This window comes from Cydia strobilella, chromosome 13 (assembly GCF_947568885.1).
Source record: "Cydia strobilella chromosome 13, ilCydStro3.1, whole genome shotgun sequence".
Taxonomy (NCBI): domain Eukaryota; kingdom Metazoa; phylum Arthropoda; class Insecta; order Lepidoptera; family Tortricidae; genus Cydia; species Cydia strobilella.
Window position 1 is genome coordinate 1,980,359 of NC_086053.1, and position 19,009 is coordinate 1,999,367.

Sequence of the window (19,009 nt, forward strand, 5' to 3'; positions counted from 1 at the left end):
CTGAAGCTTAATTTCAACTCCGCAACTATATCTTCGGTAGTATAGTGGTAAGTATCCCCGCCTGTCACGCGGGAGACCGGGGTTCGATTCCCCGCCGGAGAGACTCTTTTTGCATTTTTTTCTCCGCCTTTTTTAGGGTTCCGTACCCAAAGAGTTAAAACGAAACCCTATTACTAAGACTCCGCTGTCCGTCTGTCACCAGGCTGTATCTCATGAACCGTGATATCTAGACAGTTGAAATTTTCACAGATGATGTATTTCTGTTGCCGCTATAACAACAAATACTAAAAAGTACGGAACCCTCGGTGCGCGAGTCCGACTCGCAATTGGCCGGTTTTTTATTTTATTTCTTATCCTATTCATATATTTATTTCGGTTTTGCTTTACGATATTTGGATATATTGCATTTATTTTACTGTATCTTGATCGTTGAAATACTTAAAACGCTACATGAGTACACTACACCTATACTAATGTTGACTGAAAAAATTGATAATATTTGAGGATATAGGGCCGTGTACTGGGTGAATGTGAATAGGTAATGAAGCACAAACAGTGAAAGGTATAAAAATAAAAACATTTTATTCTTTATTAAATTAATACAGAAGAGACATATTTCGATCAGAGTAAAACATGTTATCCATCTTTGCATTCTAGTATGGAGTAGTATGACCACATTTTATACAAAAATAATGTAAACAAAATTCTTCCAGGTAAGTAGGTAAGTAGGTTGAACAGTTAAAGGCCAGGCCAAACGGATGTGAACGCAGCACGCCTTATGACTCTCTATGAAATACCAAATTACATCGCATTGCGTACCGCATTCGTTTATCGATTTTTCAAAAAAAAAAAAAAAAGTTTAAATATATATATATATATATATTTAAACTTATTTTTTTTTATATATATATATTATATGTAACCTACAAAACATACAATTTAAATATAAGCTCCAATAACATACATCCCCTCCAGAAAACCTATTATAGTTGGTCTAGCAAATCTTGTCAGTATAAAAAGGCGCGAAATTCAAATTTTCTATGAGACGATATCCCTCCGCGCCTACATTTTTTAAATTTGCCTGCGGATCATACGATTTTATGGAGCAACGAATGGGGTTGGCAACTATCAAAGGTTTGCAGAAATGGCGCCATCATAGCTTGCCCCTTTTTCTATGAGATTTGGCTTAAAGGGCTGGCATCCAGAGCATTAAAAAACCAAAAATTGACACAATTCTAGGGATTGACAGGGCAAGCTATGCTGGCGCCATCTGCTAAATATTTCGACCGGCCAATCCCATTTCATCGACCGATCAAATGCTGCAATGTATCGGTAAAGATAAATTGGAGGGGCCGGGCGATAAGCATGCTGTGTGCATCGGCCTTTAATTCTTAGGAACAGCAGATTTGACTTCGTCTAGTAGGTTCGGCGAATTGGGTGCCACCCGCACTCTGAATATCGGTGGCAGGTCCGGCTTCGAACCCGGGACTGAAGACATCGTTATGTTTTTGCACTCTTCAGCGGTGAGACAGCGGCCTGAAAATCATTGATGAAGTTCGGTTGAAATCATGACCAGATGAGATTCAAGTCAAGTGGGTCAAACACATAACTGTGTTCACGTCTTTCCTGTAGACATACATACCCAAAAGATAAGGGTTATAAAGGTTAAACCCTTATCCACATGAAAAGGTAGGTACTTCTTTTATTTGGATAAGTATGATAAAATCATTACCTTCATGCCAACAAGCTGTTAACTATGGTCCAAAGGAGAGAAAACTGTACAGTTCTGACGAACACACAAGTTTATTTGTCTGTAGTTCTGTACCTATTTAGATTAGTTGTAATTTAAGTTTTTATTTATTGTTTTTGACATGTTTTTGTACGTTATATATGAATAAATGTATTTTTTACATATAGGATGTTCGATTCCTATTAGTTGTAGGTAGTAGGAATACTAGAAATCCTCAGATTCAAGTGACCAATCTTTCAGTGCCACTGCCAGCCAAGCTGGCAACGCCATGGTCGGTCAGGACACGTATTTGAGTCTAGTCTAACAGTCTTACCAGTAGTGGTGTCTCTCAGGAAACCAATCTTGCAATGGCAGCCGAGCTGGCAACGTCGCGGACGGTCCGGACAGGTGTTCGGGCCTACGCAGAGGATCTCACACCCGTAGCGGCAGACGTATTCTTCATTGGGGCTTGTGCAGGTCTCTGAAATCAGTTTAGCTTTGGTCTGGAGTCTAAGAAAACGCCAGATCGAAATAAGGACTACTTTCTCCAAAGCAGGGGCCTCCAAACTTTTCGTTACGAGGGCCACGGCCTGTCTTCGGCAATCTCGCGTCCATTTCACGGGCCAAATATACCTATGGGCTTTCGGCCACGAGCCTGCTCGAAGGCAATAGTTTGGAGGCCTTGCTCTACGCATAACTAAGGTTGTGTCTCCTAGCTAGTCAGTCTAGCTACTATAAGGACCGTGCGCGTTGAAGGGTTTGCCATCTTGTGGCCTGAATCGGAACCATAAACATGTACATCACATGTACATTGACACTTCACGCCAAAGCAAGTGCTGCCATCTTGTGGGCTACTTTGGAAGCATAAACTACACATTTACGCTTCGCGCCAAAAATCTGACGTCTCCCATGCTGCCCCCTACAGTTTATGCACGCAGGGAGCGTGCACGCTCCCTTATTGCTAGGCTACATGAATAAAGTATATTTGAACATTTTGAACTTGAACTAACTAGTAGTAGTAGTTTATTGTACAAAAAGAAACATAAAACAGGAAAAACACACATCATTTGTACAAAGGCGAACTTATCCCTTTCAAGCCTTTCAGGGATCTCTTTCAGTTTAACTAGACTCGCCGAAGGTTGATCTAACGCTTGTATGCTAAGTACTTCTTATTATTAGGTAAAAGTAAGTATAGAATAGGTTCCTCGTATATAAACTTTAAAAACGGAATTAATTCGTGTTTTTTTGGATTTATCACTTGGACAATAGCTTTTGCAAGTATGGGTATGGATCCATCAACCCATTTCGAAAACAAAATTACCGTTTTCCTTCTTGAAAATGCGCCTTATGTACTCTTATTCTCCAATTATGGGGTAAATGTTAGCGTTACCTCTCATTGTAATAAATGTTTTGTACGGTCTTATTGGAAGCCAGGTTCCGTTATTTTTACATAACGGTCAAAAAGTCCAATGATTTTGAAGATAAGAAGCTTTAACAAAAGATCCGTAAACAAATAGAGGATTAACATCAATATGAGATTTATATATCCGTACGTAGTAACCCACGCAAAATTCAACCTACAAGGTATTTTGTCAACAAAAGTATTTGCTTTTCGCCTTGCAGTTTTAAAGGTTTTTTTTATCGCATAAGGGCATGACGAATGGTTGACCAAGATATGCCAACATATAGCACCCACATGATGACCCGAAATGACGAATAGGTACAATGTATGCCGATACGAATATATGCGAATATAGATTGAAATATAATAATAAAATAAAATTCTTCGAATCGGTTCATGGTTGGTCGGATAAATGTAACCTCGTAACTATAACTTGTGTTATTAAGGAAAGCAGAGATAGAGAAAGAGAGCAAGGAATTTACTAACAAAGTAAAAGGTTCTACAAAGTTACGCGGTGATCACACTGATGTGGATCTGCACGTCGCTCCGGTGTCTAAGCGAGATATGCTTATGCACGTAAGTAGGTTTAGAGCAATGTTCTGCTCACACACCAAAGCAGCGTGCGGATCTGAATGTGAAGACCGCCTCATCTAATTCCGTACGTGGCTCGCAATCCCTCTGTTGCACGCAGTGTCCGCTATAGTGTCGCACCAGGGGAGGCCGGCAGAGGCACCCGCGGGTGCACACGCCTGGACAAATGGGTGAGGGCGCCCAGCAGCTCGGCTCGCACCAGCCACAAGACAGGAACTCCTCATCCGGAGCGCAGTCTTCGATGGAGGGATCGTTTCCGAACGTCACCTCGGCTGTAGGGCAATGTTAAATCGTTACAAACGGCCATACCGGACCGCGTCCTTGGTGCGGTCCCTTGCACGTTCGATCGTGGTCCGCCGTAAGTACGTCGGTTAAGGGCCCAGCTATAAGTGAGAGCGAGAAATATAAATGTTGACTTGTACAAACTCGCGGTTTTATACTAAGCTGCGAAGACAAAGATGATGTGTATAATATTTAACTGGAATACTTGCTTGAGTGCTTATCACATGAATTTGCATTTTATTTTTTTATCTTACTTTATCTATGCGGTATTCAGCGCGTTTGATTGTGCCTCATTTTTAACCGACTTCAAGATTTCAAAAGGAGGAGGTTCTCAATGCGGTTGTATGTTTTTGTTCTATTCAAATCGGTGCAAAGTTAGCTTAGTTAGACGTGGTTAGACGGACTCCATTATCCATCCATTATCATATGCTATTTGGCAGAATAACTCTGCATCCATGGTCAAGCAGTACATTAAAAAAATTGTGAGCTATCACTGTCAGTTTGACAGTACCTTGTTTTAGGTTAGGTTTACACTAAAAATAAACTAAAACTATGTTAAAACTACTGTAAATATTTGGTTTTGAATATGAATGATCAAGAAAAGCTGTTCAAATACTTGGAAAGTGTGGAAAAACTAGCAGAGGAAATATTGAGTGACCGAAGAGAGATAGTATTATTAGACAAACGAAGAAATCAAAACCGAGAAGCGTTGCGGGAGCTAACGAAATCATCACAAAATAAACATTGGGTCACTGTCGGTTCAGTGCTTATCAAATACAACGATAAAACTACCAAGGAACTTCTAGAAGCAGATCAGATGCAGCTAAATATTGATATTAATAAACTACGCAGTGAATTAAAAGTGAAAGTTAATAATTTGAGAGATTTGGAGATGCAACCAGCGGTGCCTGGGCTTATGTTGGTGCCTATGTCGCAGAAGGAAACTGCTGCTATGTCAAATGCGGGACTTTTCTCACCTACGTGATGAAGCTTAAATGGAACTGAATTGTAAATGTACCACTATAATTATAAATAGTATTACTACTCAACATTTTTATTTATCTACTGAATAATCCTTAAGAAATCAAATTGATGGTAAGTGGAATGAGTGGTTAAATAACTAGAACACTAAGAGCCGGTAAGGTGTTTTTGTCCTAGATTCCCAACACAATTCCTTTTACCAAATCAAAATAAATTATTCACTGAACATTCTCTTCGTGCGTTGTACGTCATAAAACGTCATCATTGGCAAAATCCCTCCTGCCAAAACCCACAAGAGGGGAAAGCCATATAAAAAGAAAAAAAGGGCCGGTACAGGCGGACTGCAACTTGTATGGGAACTTTGCAGTTGGCGTGCAGTCAGCATGCACTTCCCATACAAATTGCAGTCGGGTTGCAGTCCGTCTGTATCAGCCCTGAAAGAGCAAATTATAAATACTACAGTAATGGAGTGTTTGTTATTTTCTTGAATGGAAAAAAATTAAAACTTGTCTTAAAAGTAAAAAAAAAGAAATAAAAAGTATAAAGAAAAAGTAAATTTATACTTTCTGTACATTTTAATTGAATTCAACTGAATTTTAACAGTACCAATCACTAATCCCAGCCCGGCTGATATCAAACTAATCACAGAGAACTCGATAGCAGCTCTACTAATAGATAAAAACAGTGAGTTCAGTCTTTAAGCCATTTATAAATGATATCACTAAAAACTGGTATACTTTCAGAACTTGATAACCTCAGTGTGTCTGTCTGTGTGTCTGAGGCCCTACTGCAAAGAAAATCTAAATTTCTTCGAGTATATTCGTCTCTCTATTGCCCTTGCAATTCAAGCAAACAGGAATTTGGAATTTTGTTTTTCACGGTAAGGCCTCTTTTAATAATAATAATAATAAAAGACGTTTATTCAAGAAGTTGTAACATAGGTACATAATAAAAGTACACGATAATAGTCTTAAGTTTCAAATGAGGTTTTCTTTTACTGTTTCGTTTTTCTGAATGTAGTCTTTTGGATAAAAGGTTCTTGTTTAGTTTTTAATGCATAGCAGGGGTTCGAAACTCTTCGCTTCGGGCAAACTTGGCTATGTTCGGCTCAGCATTGCTCCGAGCAATTATTAGGGTTGGCACAACTTGACGTCCCTTTGCGTGCACGACCACAGATAAGATAATGACTTGAATTTTGACAACCCTAAATAGCCGAAAGGGATAGTGGCATATATTAGAAAGGGACCGCATGATTCGTCCCTGAACCGCTGTCAAACTTCGGTTTTGTAGGAAGTTTGCTTTCTGTACGGTAGGACTATTATTTATTCTGTGCCCATTTCTTGTACCTTTAGGTTGTGCTCCCGGTACTGCTTTCCTAAACAAATTCAGTACCAGAACCAGATTTCCAATTCTTGCCATGCAAATTCACTACAGGAAGCATTCCCTGCTTGTACTGCATTTTCAGTATTTTTTATTCATTCTACACTATGTCTATGACTATGATTTTTATTTAGTCATAATGTAAACTAAGTTAATTAAATTATAATATTACAAAATTAAAACTAAAATTAAACCTAGAAATAAAATCAAAACAAACTAGAAAATATACTAAGAAGTAGTTGATTGATTGCTAATTCAGGAAATCAAATTTTAAAATATTGGTTTTCTATAATGGTATCGTTTTTATTTGAATTAGGCAAGTTGAACGAAATTTTATTTGTCTTTAATTTCTTTAAAATCTGCCAATAAAATGTTTAGTTATCTAGGTTAAGGTAGACCAAAAAAAGACCAAGGCCTACTGGTTACAATTGACGACGAAAATACAATGTTTGCTCCTCTGAAATAATCACAACTCTTGCTAATTTAAGGAAAAATAAGGATAGTACAAACCTTTCTATAGTTGCAGAAGATTTATTACTAAGTTTAGGTAAGTGAGGGAAACAAAAAAATATTTGTGAAATATATATTTCAATGAACAATAAATTAATATCACATTAAATATTATACCTACCGTCAGCTGCAAATACATACCTAAGCTATTTAAACACTTGAATCTTGACATATTTTTTTTTGTTTCTTATATTTATCGAGATATTATTTACATATTTTGTAGCCGACTGTATCTTTAAGTCTACCATAGTGTGCAGAAACATAGAAAGCGCAAAGTCTGAAATAAATTAAAACAAACTTATAACTCTTATAAGATCAGGTAGGGTATAAGCCCCTGTTTATCTGAGGCAAGAGACACGGTAATGGGGCATCATACAAGTGAAGGGTACACGGAAAGAACATCTCTTGTCACTTTATTCGGAAAATGAGATTTTCATTTCAAAATGTAGAGCTCTTAATGAACTATTGGTTATATCTTTTGCTACCACTGTATATAGGTATATGTAACACAACTTTTTTTTAGTTAAAAAAGACCTGGTCACGGAATTACCATACATTTTGACATGGTTCCAAATTATAAAACCGCGATTACTCAAAATGTTACTTAAGTGACTAGACATGTTCTTTCCGTGTACCCTTCAAGTGTTTTTTTCAGATGTCTGATCATTTGTTAAACATATTAGTAACAGGCTATTTATTACTTCCAGTGCAATCACATTCAGAGTACATTTAAAATGGTGTTCATACAATAAGTAGGCAGATTACAAGTTAATTATAGAACATGTAGTTGGGAAAATTAGCCTAAGCATCATCCAACAGAAGAAATATTTTCTGTAGTGTAGAAAATTAGTACAGATCTCTTTAAAACATACTTAAAATTTCCGATAGTGGGGGTGAGGAAATTTTTAGTATAAGGATATTAGGTCTGGTATAACATGGGTTGCCTAATTTCGAAGGGGGAAATATTGTTACTCATATTACTTGTTACTTACTATTTAGTTATTGTATTGTCTAGCCCGTATTTGAACCCCCAATACCGACCTCTCGGGCAGTCTTCCCTCTTCACACACTGTCCATTGGGGCTCTTAACAAGTCCGTCCTCACAGAAGCACCCGCGGTTGCACTGGGCGGGGCAGATGGGGTTGGGGTTGGAGCAGGTCTTCTCGCAGGGCTCGCAGTCTCTGTAGACCTGGCCAGGAGCGCAGGTCAGTTTGTAGGGCTTGATGTTGATGTAGTTTGCTGAGAAAAAAAACCATGTCGTTAATCACTAACACTTTATAGAAGAACTAGGTAGTTCAACTAATTTACACAAAACCTTTACAAATTATACCTACATATAAACCTTCCTCTTGAATCACGACCGGTCTGGCCTAGTGGGTAGTGACCCTGCCTGCGAAGCCGATGGTCCTGGGTTCGAATCCCGGTAAGGGCATTTATTTGTGTGATGAGGAGCACAGATATTTGTTCCTGAGTCATGGACGTTTCTATGTATGTATAAGTATTTGTATAAGTATTATATATATCGTTGTCTGAGTACCCACAACACAAGCCTTCTTGAGCTTACCGTGGGACTTAGTCAATTTGTGTAAGAATGTCCTATAATTTTTTTTTTTAAATCACTTATCTATTAAAAAAACCGCATTAAAATCTGTTGCGTAGTTTAAAAGATCTAAGCATACATAGGGACAGACATGCAGACAGAAAGCGACTTTGTTTTATATACTATGTAGTGAACCCCCGCCGCGTCTATCTGTTTGTGTGTATGTATGTTCGCGATTGACTCAAAAAGTACTGAACGGATTTTCATGCGATTTTCACCTATCAATAGAGTAATTATTGAGGAAGGTATATAATTGGTAATGTTTTGTGTAACCCGTGCGAAGCTGGGGCGGGTCGCTAGTTATGATATATGTAGAGCAGAGCTATTGATTGTAATAGTTGTGTTGTGTGTTAATTGTGTCTAAGAAAAAATATTGCCTCCGAGTTTAAAAGCTCAAGTAGATGGCGCTGTACGGTATCATATGTTTTATGGTAACTTAATTGTCAAATGTCGTTACCGCATAATGTACAGTCAGCTGCAGAGATAGTTGACCCCCCTGCAAACAAATTTGTATACGGACTGTACGGAGCCGTACAGCGATCTACATATTAGGTGTCAAATTCAAAGCACGAGGGACTAGAAGCGAATTTGTAACTTTTTAAAACGCGAACCAGGTCTAGTTACACGTCTTATTCTTGGCAAACTTGGCACACTTCTTGTACGCCACACAGCTACCGTCTCTGTTCCTCACCAACTCTCCCTTACAGAAGCATCCTCTAACTCTAGAACACTGCGCGGGGCACATGGGGTCAATGGGGTTGTCACACGTCTCATTCTTAAACTTGGCACACTTCTCATACGCCACACAGCTGCCGTCTCTGTTCCTCACCAACTCTCCCTTACAGAAGCATCCTCTAACTCTAGAACACTGCGCGGGGCACATGGGGTTAATGGGGTTGTCACACGTCTCATTCTTAAACTTGGCACACTTCTTATACGCCACACAGCTACCGTCTCTGTTCCTCACCAACTCTCCCTTACAGAAGCATCCTCTAACTCTAGAACACTGCGCGGGGCACATGGGGTTAATGGGGTTATCACACTTCTCATACGCCACACAGCTGCCGTCTCTGTTCCTCACCAACTCTCCCTTACAGAAGCAACATCTAACTCTAGAACACTGCGCGGGGCACATGGAATTAATAGGGTTGTCACACGTCTCATTCTTAAACTTGGCACACTTCTTATACGCTACACAGCTGCCGTCTCTGTCCCTAACCAAGTCTCCCTTACAGAAGCATCTTCTAGTACACTGCGCGGGGCACATGGGGTTAGGGTTGCCACACGTCTTGTTACTTACACGCCTCATTCTTAAACTTGACACACTTCTCATACGCTACACAGCTGCCGTCTCTGTCCCTAACCAATTCTCCCTTACAGAAGCATCTTCTAGAACACTGCGCGGGGCACATGGGGTTAACGTTGTCACACGTCTTGTTACTTACACGTGTCATTCTTGGCAAACTTGGAGCATTTCTCATACGCCACACAGCTGCCGTCTCTGTTCCTCACCAACTCTCCCTTACAGAAGCATCATCTAACTCTAGAACACTGCGCGGGGCACATGGGGTTAATGGGGTTTTTACACGTCTTGTTACTTACACGCCTCATTCTTTAACTTGACACACTTCTCATACGCTACACAGCTGCCGTCTTTGTCCCTCACCAAGTCTCCCTTACAGAAGCATCCTCTAAAACACTGCGCCGGGCACATGAGGTTAGGGTTGTCACACGTCTTGTTGTTATTTGCTATTTATAAGTCGCTCAGATACTTACACGTGTCATTCTTGGCAAACTTGGCACATTTCTCATACGCCACACAGCTGCCGTCTCTGTCCCGCACCAAGTCTCCCTTACAGAAGCATCCTCTGGAACATTGAGCTGGGCACATGGGGTTAGGGTTGTCACAAGTTTTGTTGCAGGGTTCGCAAAAACGGTACTCTTCGTTGGCGGGACAGTCTTGGCGGGGTTCTGTGGTGTCTTGTTTGAGGGCTGAAGCTAAAGAAGTAAAAGGAATTATGAAACGTGACTGCAATGTCAACTGTATGGGTATAACTGCCAATCTCTCAGTTTAAACTCTAAAGGTAAAACAAGGTACCTTGAGATGTTAATTGGCACGCGTTAACTTCGTTGTCAAGATAACTACAAACTACGAACCCACGAATTTAACAACATATTAAATATCAAAATTAGGTATCTTGCAAGTATCAGTAATTACAGGGCAATGAATGAAATGAATGAATTGGCGCAAGACTTTTCGACAATCTGATTCTTGAAAATCGTGAACAGTAGGTAGTCTATGTACTGGTTCTCTATACCTATTAGTCTTGACGAATCAAGGATTTGACGGATGTCTGGCTTGACGAATCGGGGATTTGACGAATGGCTGACTTGACGAATTAAAGATTTGACGGATGTCTAACTTGACGAATCAAGGATTTGACGAATGGCTAACTTGACGAATTAAGGATTTGACGAATGGCTGCGAAATCTTTACATTAAGACCTGTAAACGTTACCCTTTTTTGCAAATAAAAATTATTGTATTGTATTGTATTCAAAATATCCAGTCCAGATCCATAACAAAAATGTAACGGACAATAGACATGCAAGGAAAATACTACTTACATGCTGCCGGACACTCAGACAGCTTCACACAATGTCCGGTACTGTTCCGGACATGATCGTCCTCGCAGTAACATCCGGTCCGGCAAACCGCCGCGCACGCCGGCGCCGTCCTGCACAGTTCTGTCTTTATTATTAGGTAACTTACATGTTGCCGGACACTCAGACAGCTTCACACAATGTCCGGTACTGTTCCGGACATGATCGTCCTCGCAGTAACATCCGGTCCGGCAAACCGCCGAGCACGCAGGCGCCGTCCTGCACAGTTCTGTCTGTATTATTAGGTAACTTACATGTTGCCGGACACTCAGACAGCTTCACACAATGTCCGGTACTGTTCCGGACATGATCGTCCTCGCAGTAACATCCGGTCCGGCAAACCGCCGCGCACGCCGGCGCCGGGTCCTCGCACGTCTTCTGGCAGCCGCCGCAGGACAGGAATCGCTCGTTAGGCCGGCACATGGTGGCTACTTGGCCTGTAAATTAGTTACAGTTCGTAAATTTTCTATGTATCTACAGTCTGACAAAAAAAGAGTAGAAATTAAATACTGGCAACACTGTAGCGTCGTCCCTTTCAAATCAATCTAAGAAAAACGGGACGACACTACAGTGTTGCCACTTTTTAATTTCTACTCTTTTTTGCCAGACTGTTATTAATTTTAGTACAGGTATTAAAATGTACACCAACGGCCGTAGCACGGTGGCATTTTTATCACCTGTCGCCATGCCTGTCACGTTCTAACAAGTAGGTACGTAAGTGCGAAAGTGACAGGCATAGTGCCATGCGATAAAAATGGAACCATGCTGCCACCGCAAAACATTCGCGTTAAGGTTACATTTGAATGGCGACTGCAGGAGCGACAGTTTTGAATGATTCACGGTTAGTTTCGCTAGACTTATATACAATACAAAACAATACAAAAGGTAATCACGGTCCATATCCCGATCAATATAAGTCTAGGCAACGCACAGTCTAAGCATATACATACTTACTTACTTTTTATTCTGGTTTAAGCCTTGAAAGTATGAAATAAATATTAGGTATTAATTTCATACCTATAGTAAGTTAAGTAGTAGGTAATTCAGCTCTACTGCTGTACTAAGTAGTTAAGGGACCTTTTCTAATTAAATCTAACGTTTAAGGGAGTGAAAGTAGAGTTGGAAGTCTTAAATTTCTACGCGGACAACTGTGATGGTTTTTTAATAAATTAAGAAAGTCTAGTCTGTCATCCCACTCACCCAGACAATTAAACTCAAGTTTGTCGAATGTCTAATTGTCTTTTCAAGTAACTAAGTATCTTATCATTCACGGTGACAACAAATAGTCCGATGAAGGAGACAATTTATCAAACAATGCCTCAGATTTCAATCATAGTCCGGTTTCAATTTCTCTCATTGTTCTGCCGAGTCATCTGTCATTTGGTGTTTATCGGACAATCAATGTTTACAGACGGACCGGTTGCGTGCTGTTACGATATTTTGAGATTGTGTGTAACCGGCAGATCCCACAGGCTAGGCGGTTTAGGTATTTTATATAAAAAATCACAACACAACAGCTCAGTCAAAAAAACCGGCCAAGTGCGAGTCGGATTCGCGCTCGAAGGGTTTCGTACCGTTACGCAAAAAACGGCAAAAAAATCACGTTTGTTGTATGGGAGCCCCACTTAAATATTTATTTTATTCTGTGTATTTGTTGTTATAGCGGCAACAGAAATACAATCATCTATGAAAATTTCAACTGTCTAGCCATCACGGTTCATAAGATACAGCCTGGTGACAGACAGACAGACAGACAGCGGCCAGGCAGCGTAATAGGGTCCAGTTTTTACCCTTTGGGTACGGTTCCCTAAAAATGTCCCCCCAAATAGCCAAAGTGGCGAGTGTGGCGACTGCGGTGACGCGCTCATGTTCGTAACTATTCGTGGGAGTTGTAACTATACGCGAAATGCAATCGATTTTATGCGTTTAGGTTATGCCGAAATGAGCTTTTACGTGCAGTCAAAAATAGCTCAGGTACAGTTCTCCGCGATTGGTGAGCCATTTAGGCAGTGACGGCCCGAGTCCTTGATCAGGGTAGAGCGACCTCGGGTTTTGGCGCTCTTCGTTGAAGCTTTTTACCCAAAAGCAAAACGAACCGTATTTTGGCCCGCGTCACACTTGCGTCTTTTAAAACTTTGTTTTCTCATTGGCCATTTTGGCGCCCCCCTTGCCATCCGGCGCCTAGAGCGGCCGCTCCACTCGCTCTACCCTAGATCCGGCCCTGCATTTAGGGTTCTAGCTAAACTGGTAGCGCAAGTATTAACAACCAAATTAGCTAGAACTCTAAATGGCATAACAATCGCGGAGCGTGATGGTACATAAATATTTCACTAGAAATAGTCTGGAATAAATAGCTCTACGTAAATATTCCATTTTAAATACCTAGGCTGAAATAAAGTTCTATATTTCGCATATAACTCATATAAGCATTAGATCAGTATTTTACTTACAAAAAAATCTAACTGCACAGACTTTGTAATAAGAGTGTGGAAATTACAATATAAACGCCCTATTTTTCTAGGAATCTGACATTTATGGTGGCACTGCCACACTCTGCCGCTTGTTAAGCGGTACCATCAATTACAAGATACAAGCCAGGCAATGTTTGGCATTGTTGAAGCAGTTGACGGTACAACGTTATTAGCTTGGTTATTATTTATTTATTTATCACATTAATCTAAAAGCAAATAATTATTCAATTAAAACTAAAACTAACTAAGAATAACAACTTATAAATAATAAAAATTTAAAAACAAAACTACTCTTAATAAATATAAGAAGCAGAGCCTCGGTAGAGAGTATCATTTCATTCCATTTGGAGTTGAAACTCTAGGTCCATGGGGTCCCAGCGCGCATAAGTTGTTTGCAGAAATCGCGAAGCGTCTGGTTGACGTAACTGGTGACCGAAGAGCTGGCGGCTTTCTAGCACAACGTATCAGCATTGCGATACAGCGGGGAAATGCCGCCAGCATCCTTGGTACAATGCCTCAAGGGCCTATTTTAGATTTAAGCTAGTTATTAATTTCGTTTACGTAGTACCACTTGTATGTAAATAAATAAAGGTATACGTCTCTTAATTAAAACACATCTAAATAAGGCCCCCGCGGCATTGTGCCAAAGATGCTGGCAGCATTCCCTCGCTGAATGGCAATACTTATGCGCTGCGAGAGAACGAGAGACGAGCTTTTTGCTTAGTTCTTTAAAAGTAACTTTTGCGGTTGGACTCCACGGCCCCAGTGTCTCGACACCAAAAACCTCAAAGCCAGCTTGGTTTGTTTCTAAAGGTGGTATTTCCACCTGTACAATTTCTTGGTCCAATGTGCCAATTGCGTCTTACACATTAAGCAAAATGTGTTTTGAAATGTTTATATGACTGTTTGGTTTTCTAAATAAATATTTAAAAAAACTGTTCATAACGTTAATTAGTTAATACTTATCAATGTCATATCAATCAAGTGATCTAATAACTTTCACTATCGTTGATCGATCTATGCAAATCCATGGAGGCGGTCATACATGCTACATAATACCATAGAGTAACTTATACTAGAGCGGTACTGTCATAGTAAATTTTGTAACCCCAGTAAATTCACTGCCATCTGTCGACACACTTTAAAACTAAAAATGAAGATTTATAAAAATACGATAAAATGTATTTAAATATGGATAAATGATTCTTTTAATTAGCATTAATTATTTTTATGATTTTGACCCATGTTCTTTCACTGATATGCGTTAAAATTGTTAAATAACAAACGAAACCGTCAACGCCATCTATACGACTGTAGGCCAAAACTAGTAGCGCCCTCTGAACGAGAATCAAATTTTCTTGATTTTGAGGCACGTTTTTTCCTTAAACTGTATCCATCTATTACGGAGTTATATCTATCTTTGATAATACATAATAATACCTACTACTAGATTACATAGGTACATATCTAGATAAACACTTTCACTGAAGACTTCCATTACACTGTACCTATCTAATTTGATTATTATCCGCTTTAAAATCTTGCGTTTTGTACACATAATCTAACGCGATTAAATCTCATTATTAATAAATTTTTTCCGATTTTTCAGCCAGGTGGCTAGCTCCTGCACCATTATAGTTTTATAAATATTTTATTATATCTCTAGTTTACATTTTGCTACACTATCGCATTGGGCAACTGTTATGATAGCTGTATCGATTATCAATAAAAAAATAAAAAAGCTTAGACCTAATAGCGTCGCGTCGCGGATTTAATCACATTAGAGGTTAAACCCGTTAATGACGTTAATATACTGATTTAAACTAACACGATTTTCACTCATAATTTTAAAACTAATACGGGACTTAATCGCGTACAAACTTACGTTTATTTATGGCCTGACGTTTCGAACGTCAACGTCAAACGTCAGGCCATAAATAAGCGCAAGTTTGTACGCGATTAAGTCCCATGTTAGTTTTAAATTATCCGTTTAGTAATTAATAATATAAGAAGACATTAGAAGAGTATTTCTGTACAGACAGAAAGTCCGTTTAAGCTAACTCTACTGGTAACTCCGGGTTTAACCGGTTGATCTCGAGTTAGTGATGGCTAACCCTAGATGGCGTAAGTGGCCCTTGTGTAGAGTTAACTTGGTCCGACTCTATATTCGATTCTAATATGTACAACTTCATGGACAACTTTAGAGGAACGTAAAAAAAGGTTTAATTACTGGATTGCAGCACCTAATTTCAAAATTGGTACTTAAATTAATTAAAAAATGTCGTTCCTCAAAATTTGTCCTGAGTGTTATAGTAGGAAATTTAACCCTTAAATGCATGATTTTTTGTATAACTTTTTAATAAATTGAAATAGATGTGTCATGCTGTATAAAAGTAATAAATGTGATTTTGGATAGCTGCATATTGAGCCACGGACCATCAAATATACGATGCATATATACATCATTATGCATTTAAGGGTTAATGTAGTGTCCCGAAGTTTCAGATTTCATAAGTATAAATTTAGATACGATAGTTTTTATTAATTCATTAACCCTTACCTTACTCCTTTTTCTATAACTACCATTGTACCTAGCTTTAAGTGTTTAGTGAGTAAGTTCTTTTTTGTAACTGAGGTGGCGCTGTTTGTAGAAGGTCTTTACAATAAATGTATTTTCTTTCTTTCTTTCTTTCTTTCTTTCTTTCTTTCTTTCTTTATACTCGTAACTTCCAATGTTCGTGTAGGTACATACATATACACCTAGAGACTTTTGCATCTCTAAACAATTTTAGTACTTCTGTTATTTGTATAGTTTTTATTAGTTTTTTTTTCTTGTGTAATTTAACATTTATATTTATGTAATTGTTTTTTGTAATTTTGGGTTAATTTTATTGTTTGTAAAAATTGACATGTAAAAGTGCCCCTGTGGCCTATTTGCTGAATAAATGTTTGATGTTTGATGTTTGATATCGCGTAATAATTTTTGATGAGCATAAAGGTGACTGTCCATTTGTAACTGCCGCTGCACTGCAGTTGCGACGTTACGCGGTGCCGCACTACTGTAGCAGCACGACTGCGGCTGTTGCGGCGTGCAGTCGCGACAGCGTTCGTTAATGGCTTGTCAATGTCAAGTCATATAATGTCAGACGTACAAATAAAATACTAATTTACTTTTGTATTTTTTACGTGAAGAAGCGAGTGACGATAATGCTACATGCTACATGAAAAAGAAGACCAGTTTGCCTTTCTACAATAGTCAGAGTCCGACGAAGGCAGCTACGCAATATTAATAAAAAATCCGATATTTAATGGTGATCCTTTATTCAGATAATATTGCCGATTAAATGAAAAGCAATTCAACATTGAATGAGACTTAATAATTGACGAAATACAATCAAATTACTCAAATAAAATAATGCAGAGGAAAAATTATTCTTAACATTAAGGTAAGTTCACAATGTGAAATTTTCTTCCCCATCCTCTTGCCTAAATGCGTGACCACCAGGTGACCACCGCACACAACAATCCGATGCGATAAATAAAATTATTTGTAGGAGCTATAAGTAATTGCGCAATTTACACTTCATATTGTCAAGTTTCCTATTTGAAACTGAAACACAAATTAAAATCCCTCTTGTGTTGCAGGTGTCCATGGGCGGCACGGCACTCTTTATGATATGACCGTGTATCCATATAAACCTTGACGGGCGAGACAAGAAATCCTTTATGAAGAAAGCTATTGCCCTCACCTTGGCCGATAAAAAGAACTTCAAATAAATTAATTTGAATAATAAATGGTTTCCTCGTGTTGGTGTGATGAAAAATTGCGTGTTGCACTGTAACAAAGTTTGTTTAACCCTCATGCCTTAAGACCCCCGCAACTGTCAATATTCTAAATTTTAAACCATTCGCTTCTCTCGTGGTTAAATTTTGTATCCTTTCGTATGTTTGGATATCAATATATTACCAGGAGGTATTAAACAACATCTTTGCTCCTTGTAATAAAAATTAATGATTGCTTCGTTTATTTAGCTTAGGAATGGCTTTGCAAATTTTGCAATGACAAAATTAGAAAGTGTCGCCATAAACGACATTATATAATATGATATTACGACTAGAGTTGCCAGGAATATTCGGCAACTATTCGGCCTATTCGGCCACTTTGCCGATTATTCGGTATTCTATTTGCCTCTCTATCGCTCGTGCCCTGTCGAGCTTATAGCTATCCTCGCAAAACTACGAAAAATTAAAAGAACAGTTTATTTAATGAATTTATCATGAAATGATAAAAAAAATCACGTAGGAAAATATAGCTTGGCCAGGATTACGGAATATTAAGTAATATAACTTAGTTTTATTGGATGTATATACTATAGTAACTACATCCAACTCCAACCGTAATTTGGCTGAAATCAGGGTAGCAAAAATACAAATGCAAGTTACATCATATATTTTGTAAGTGATTCGATTCGTAAGGAAATTTGATTCTTAAAATTGTAACAAGCGTCCACTGTTAACCCTTAAATGCATAATTATGTATATATGCATCGTATATTTGATGGTCCGTGGCTCAATATGCAGCTATCCAAAATCACATTTATTACTTTTATACAGCATGACACATCTATTTCAATTTATTAAAAAGTTATACAAAAAATCATGCATTTAAGGGTTAAGGACGCTTAGCACCTTGTGGATTATTTCTACCTATTTGTTACCATTGGTTAGATATTGTATTACATGCCAATTTTGCTTAATTTATTTGATAAACATAAATCTTAATATAATATAGAAAGAGCATAATACAATACAATAGGTATTAATAATAAATAACATAATAATTAAAACTAATAATAAACTAAACATCTAATATGCGCCTCCACCCTGCATCGTACCCGGCTCAAAAGTTCCCATGATGCCTGCAGCATTCCCTCGCTGCACTGCATTTGAGATCTTTTGAATCAGGTACATTTTGCTAATTATAGGTATTCTGCTATTTCAGGTCATCACGTGTGGTCAGGTCATTTCCTTTTTAGATACGGCTGTGGGATATGTACAAATTTCTAGAGAAGGCGGAGAATGTAAAGTTATAGCAAGAATAGTGCCTGGGCATAGATTTAATAACAAACTATGCAATTATTTTCTGGCTCAACAAGAGTAGAACCTACATCAACTTCAACTGAATGCTAATAAACAAAGCCCTCATTGTCAACCTCACGTGCAGAACATGTTGAACATATAATGTATACACTTTTTTGGGAAACAGGTTTTTCCTAAATTAATAAAAAAGTAAAAAATAAGTGTTTTATTTTTCACAACTCTTTATTAACTTTAGTTTTGTCCGCCATGATCATGATATCAGCAGCTTGAACCTTGAACTGCAACTTGTACCTGGAAATT

General features: G+C 38.5%; 1 protein-coding gene and 1 non-coding gene across 2 annotated transcripts in view; one reads left to right on the plus strand and one right to left on the minus strand.

The window, feature by feature from the left end:
* The first annotated feature begins 30 nt into the window (after nucleotides 1-30).
* On the plus strand, nucleotides 31-102 carry Trnad-guc (transfer RNA aspartic acid (anticodon GUC)). Its single transcript has one exon. It is a non-coding gene; the product is annotated as a tRNA-Asp (tRNA).
* Nucleotides 103-1,298: 1,196 nt separating this feature from the next.
* Nucleotides 1,299-19,009, minus strand: part of LOC134746528 (zonadhesin-like) — a 30,718-nt gene continuing 13,007 nt past the window's right edge. The window contains exons 3-8 of the mRNA XM_063680940.1: nucleotides 11,393-11,575; nucleotides 10,244-10,473; nucleotides 7,917-8,100; nucleotides 3,794-3,994; nucleotides 2,064-2,210; nucleotides 1,299-1,536 (exon numbers count right to left, since the gene is read on the minus strand). Of these exons, the coding sequence (XP_063537010.1) occupies nucleotides 1,385-1,536; nucleotides 2,064-2,210; nucleotides 3,794-3,994; nucleotides 7,917-8,100; nucleotides 10,244-10,473; nucleotides 11,393-11,575 (1,097 nt within the window). The 3' untranslated portion in view covers nucleotides 1,299-1,384. The remainder of the gene's footprint in view (nucleotides 1,537-2,063; nucleotides 2,211-3,793; nucleotides 3,995-7,916; nucleotides 8,101-10,243; nucleotides 10,474-11,392; nucleotides 11,576-19,009) is intronic.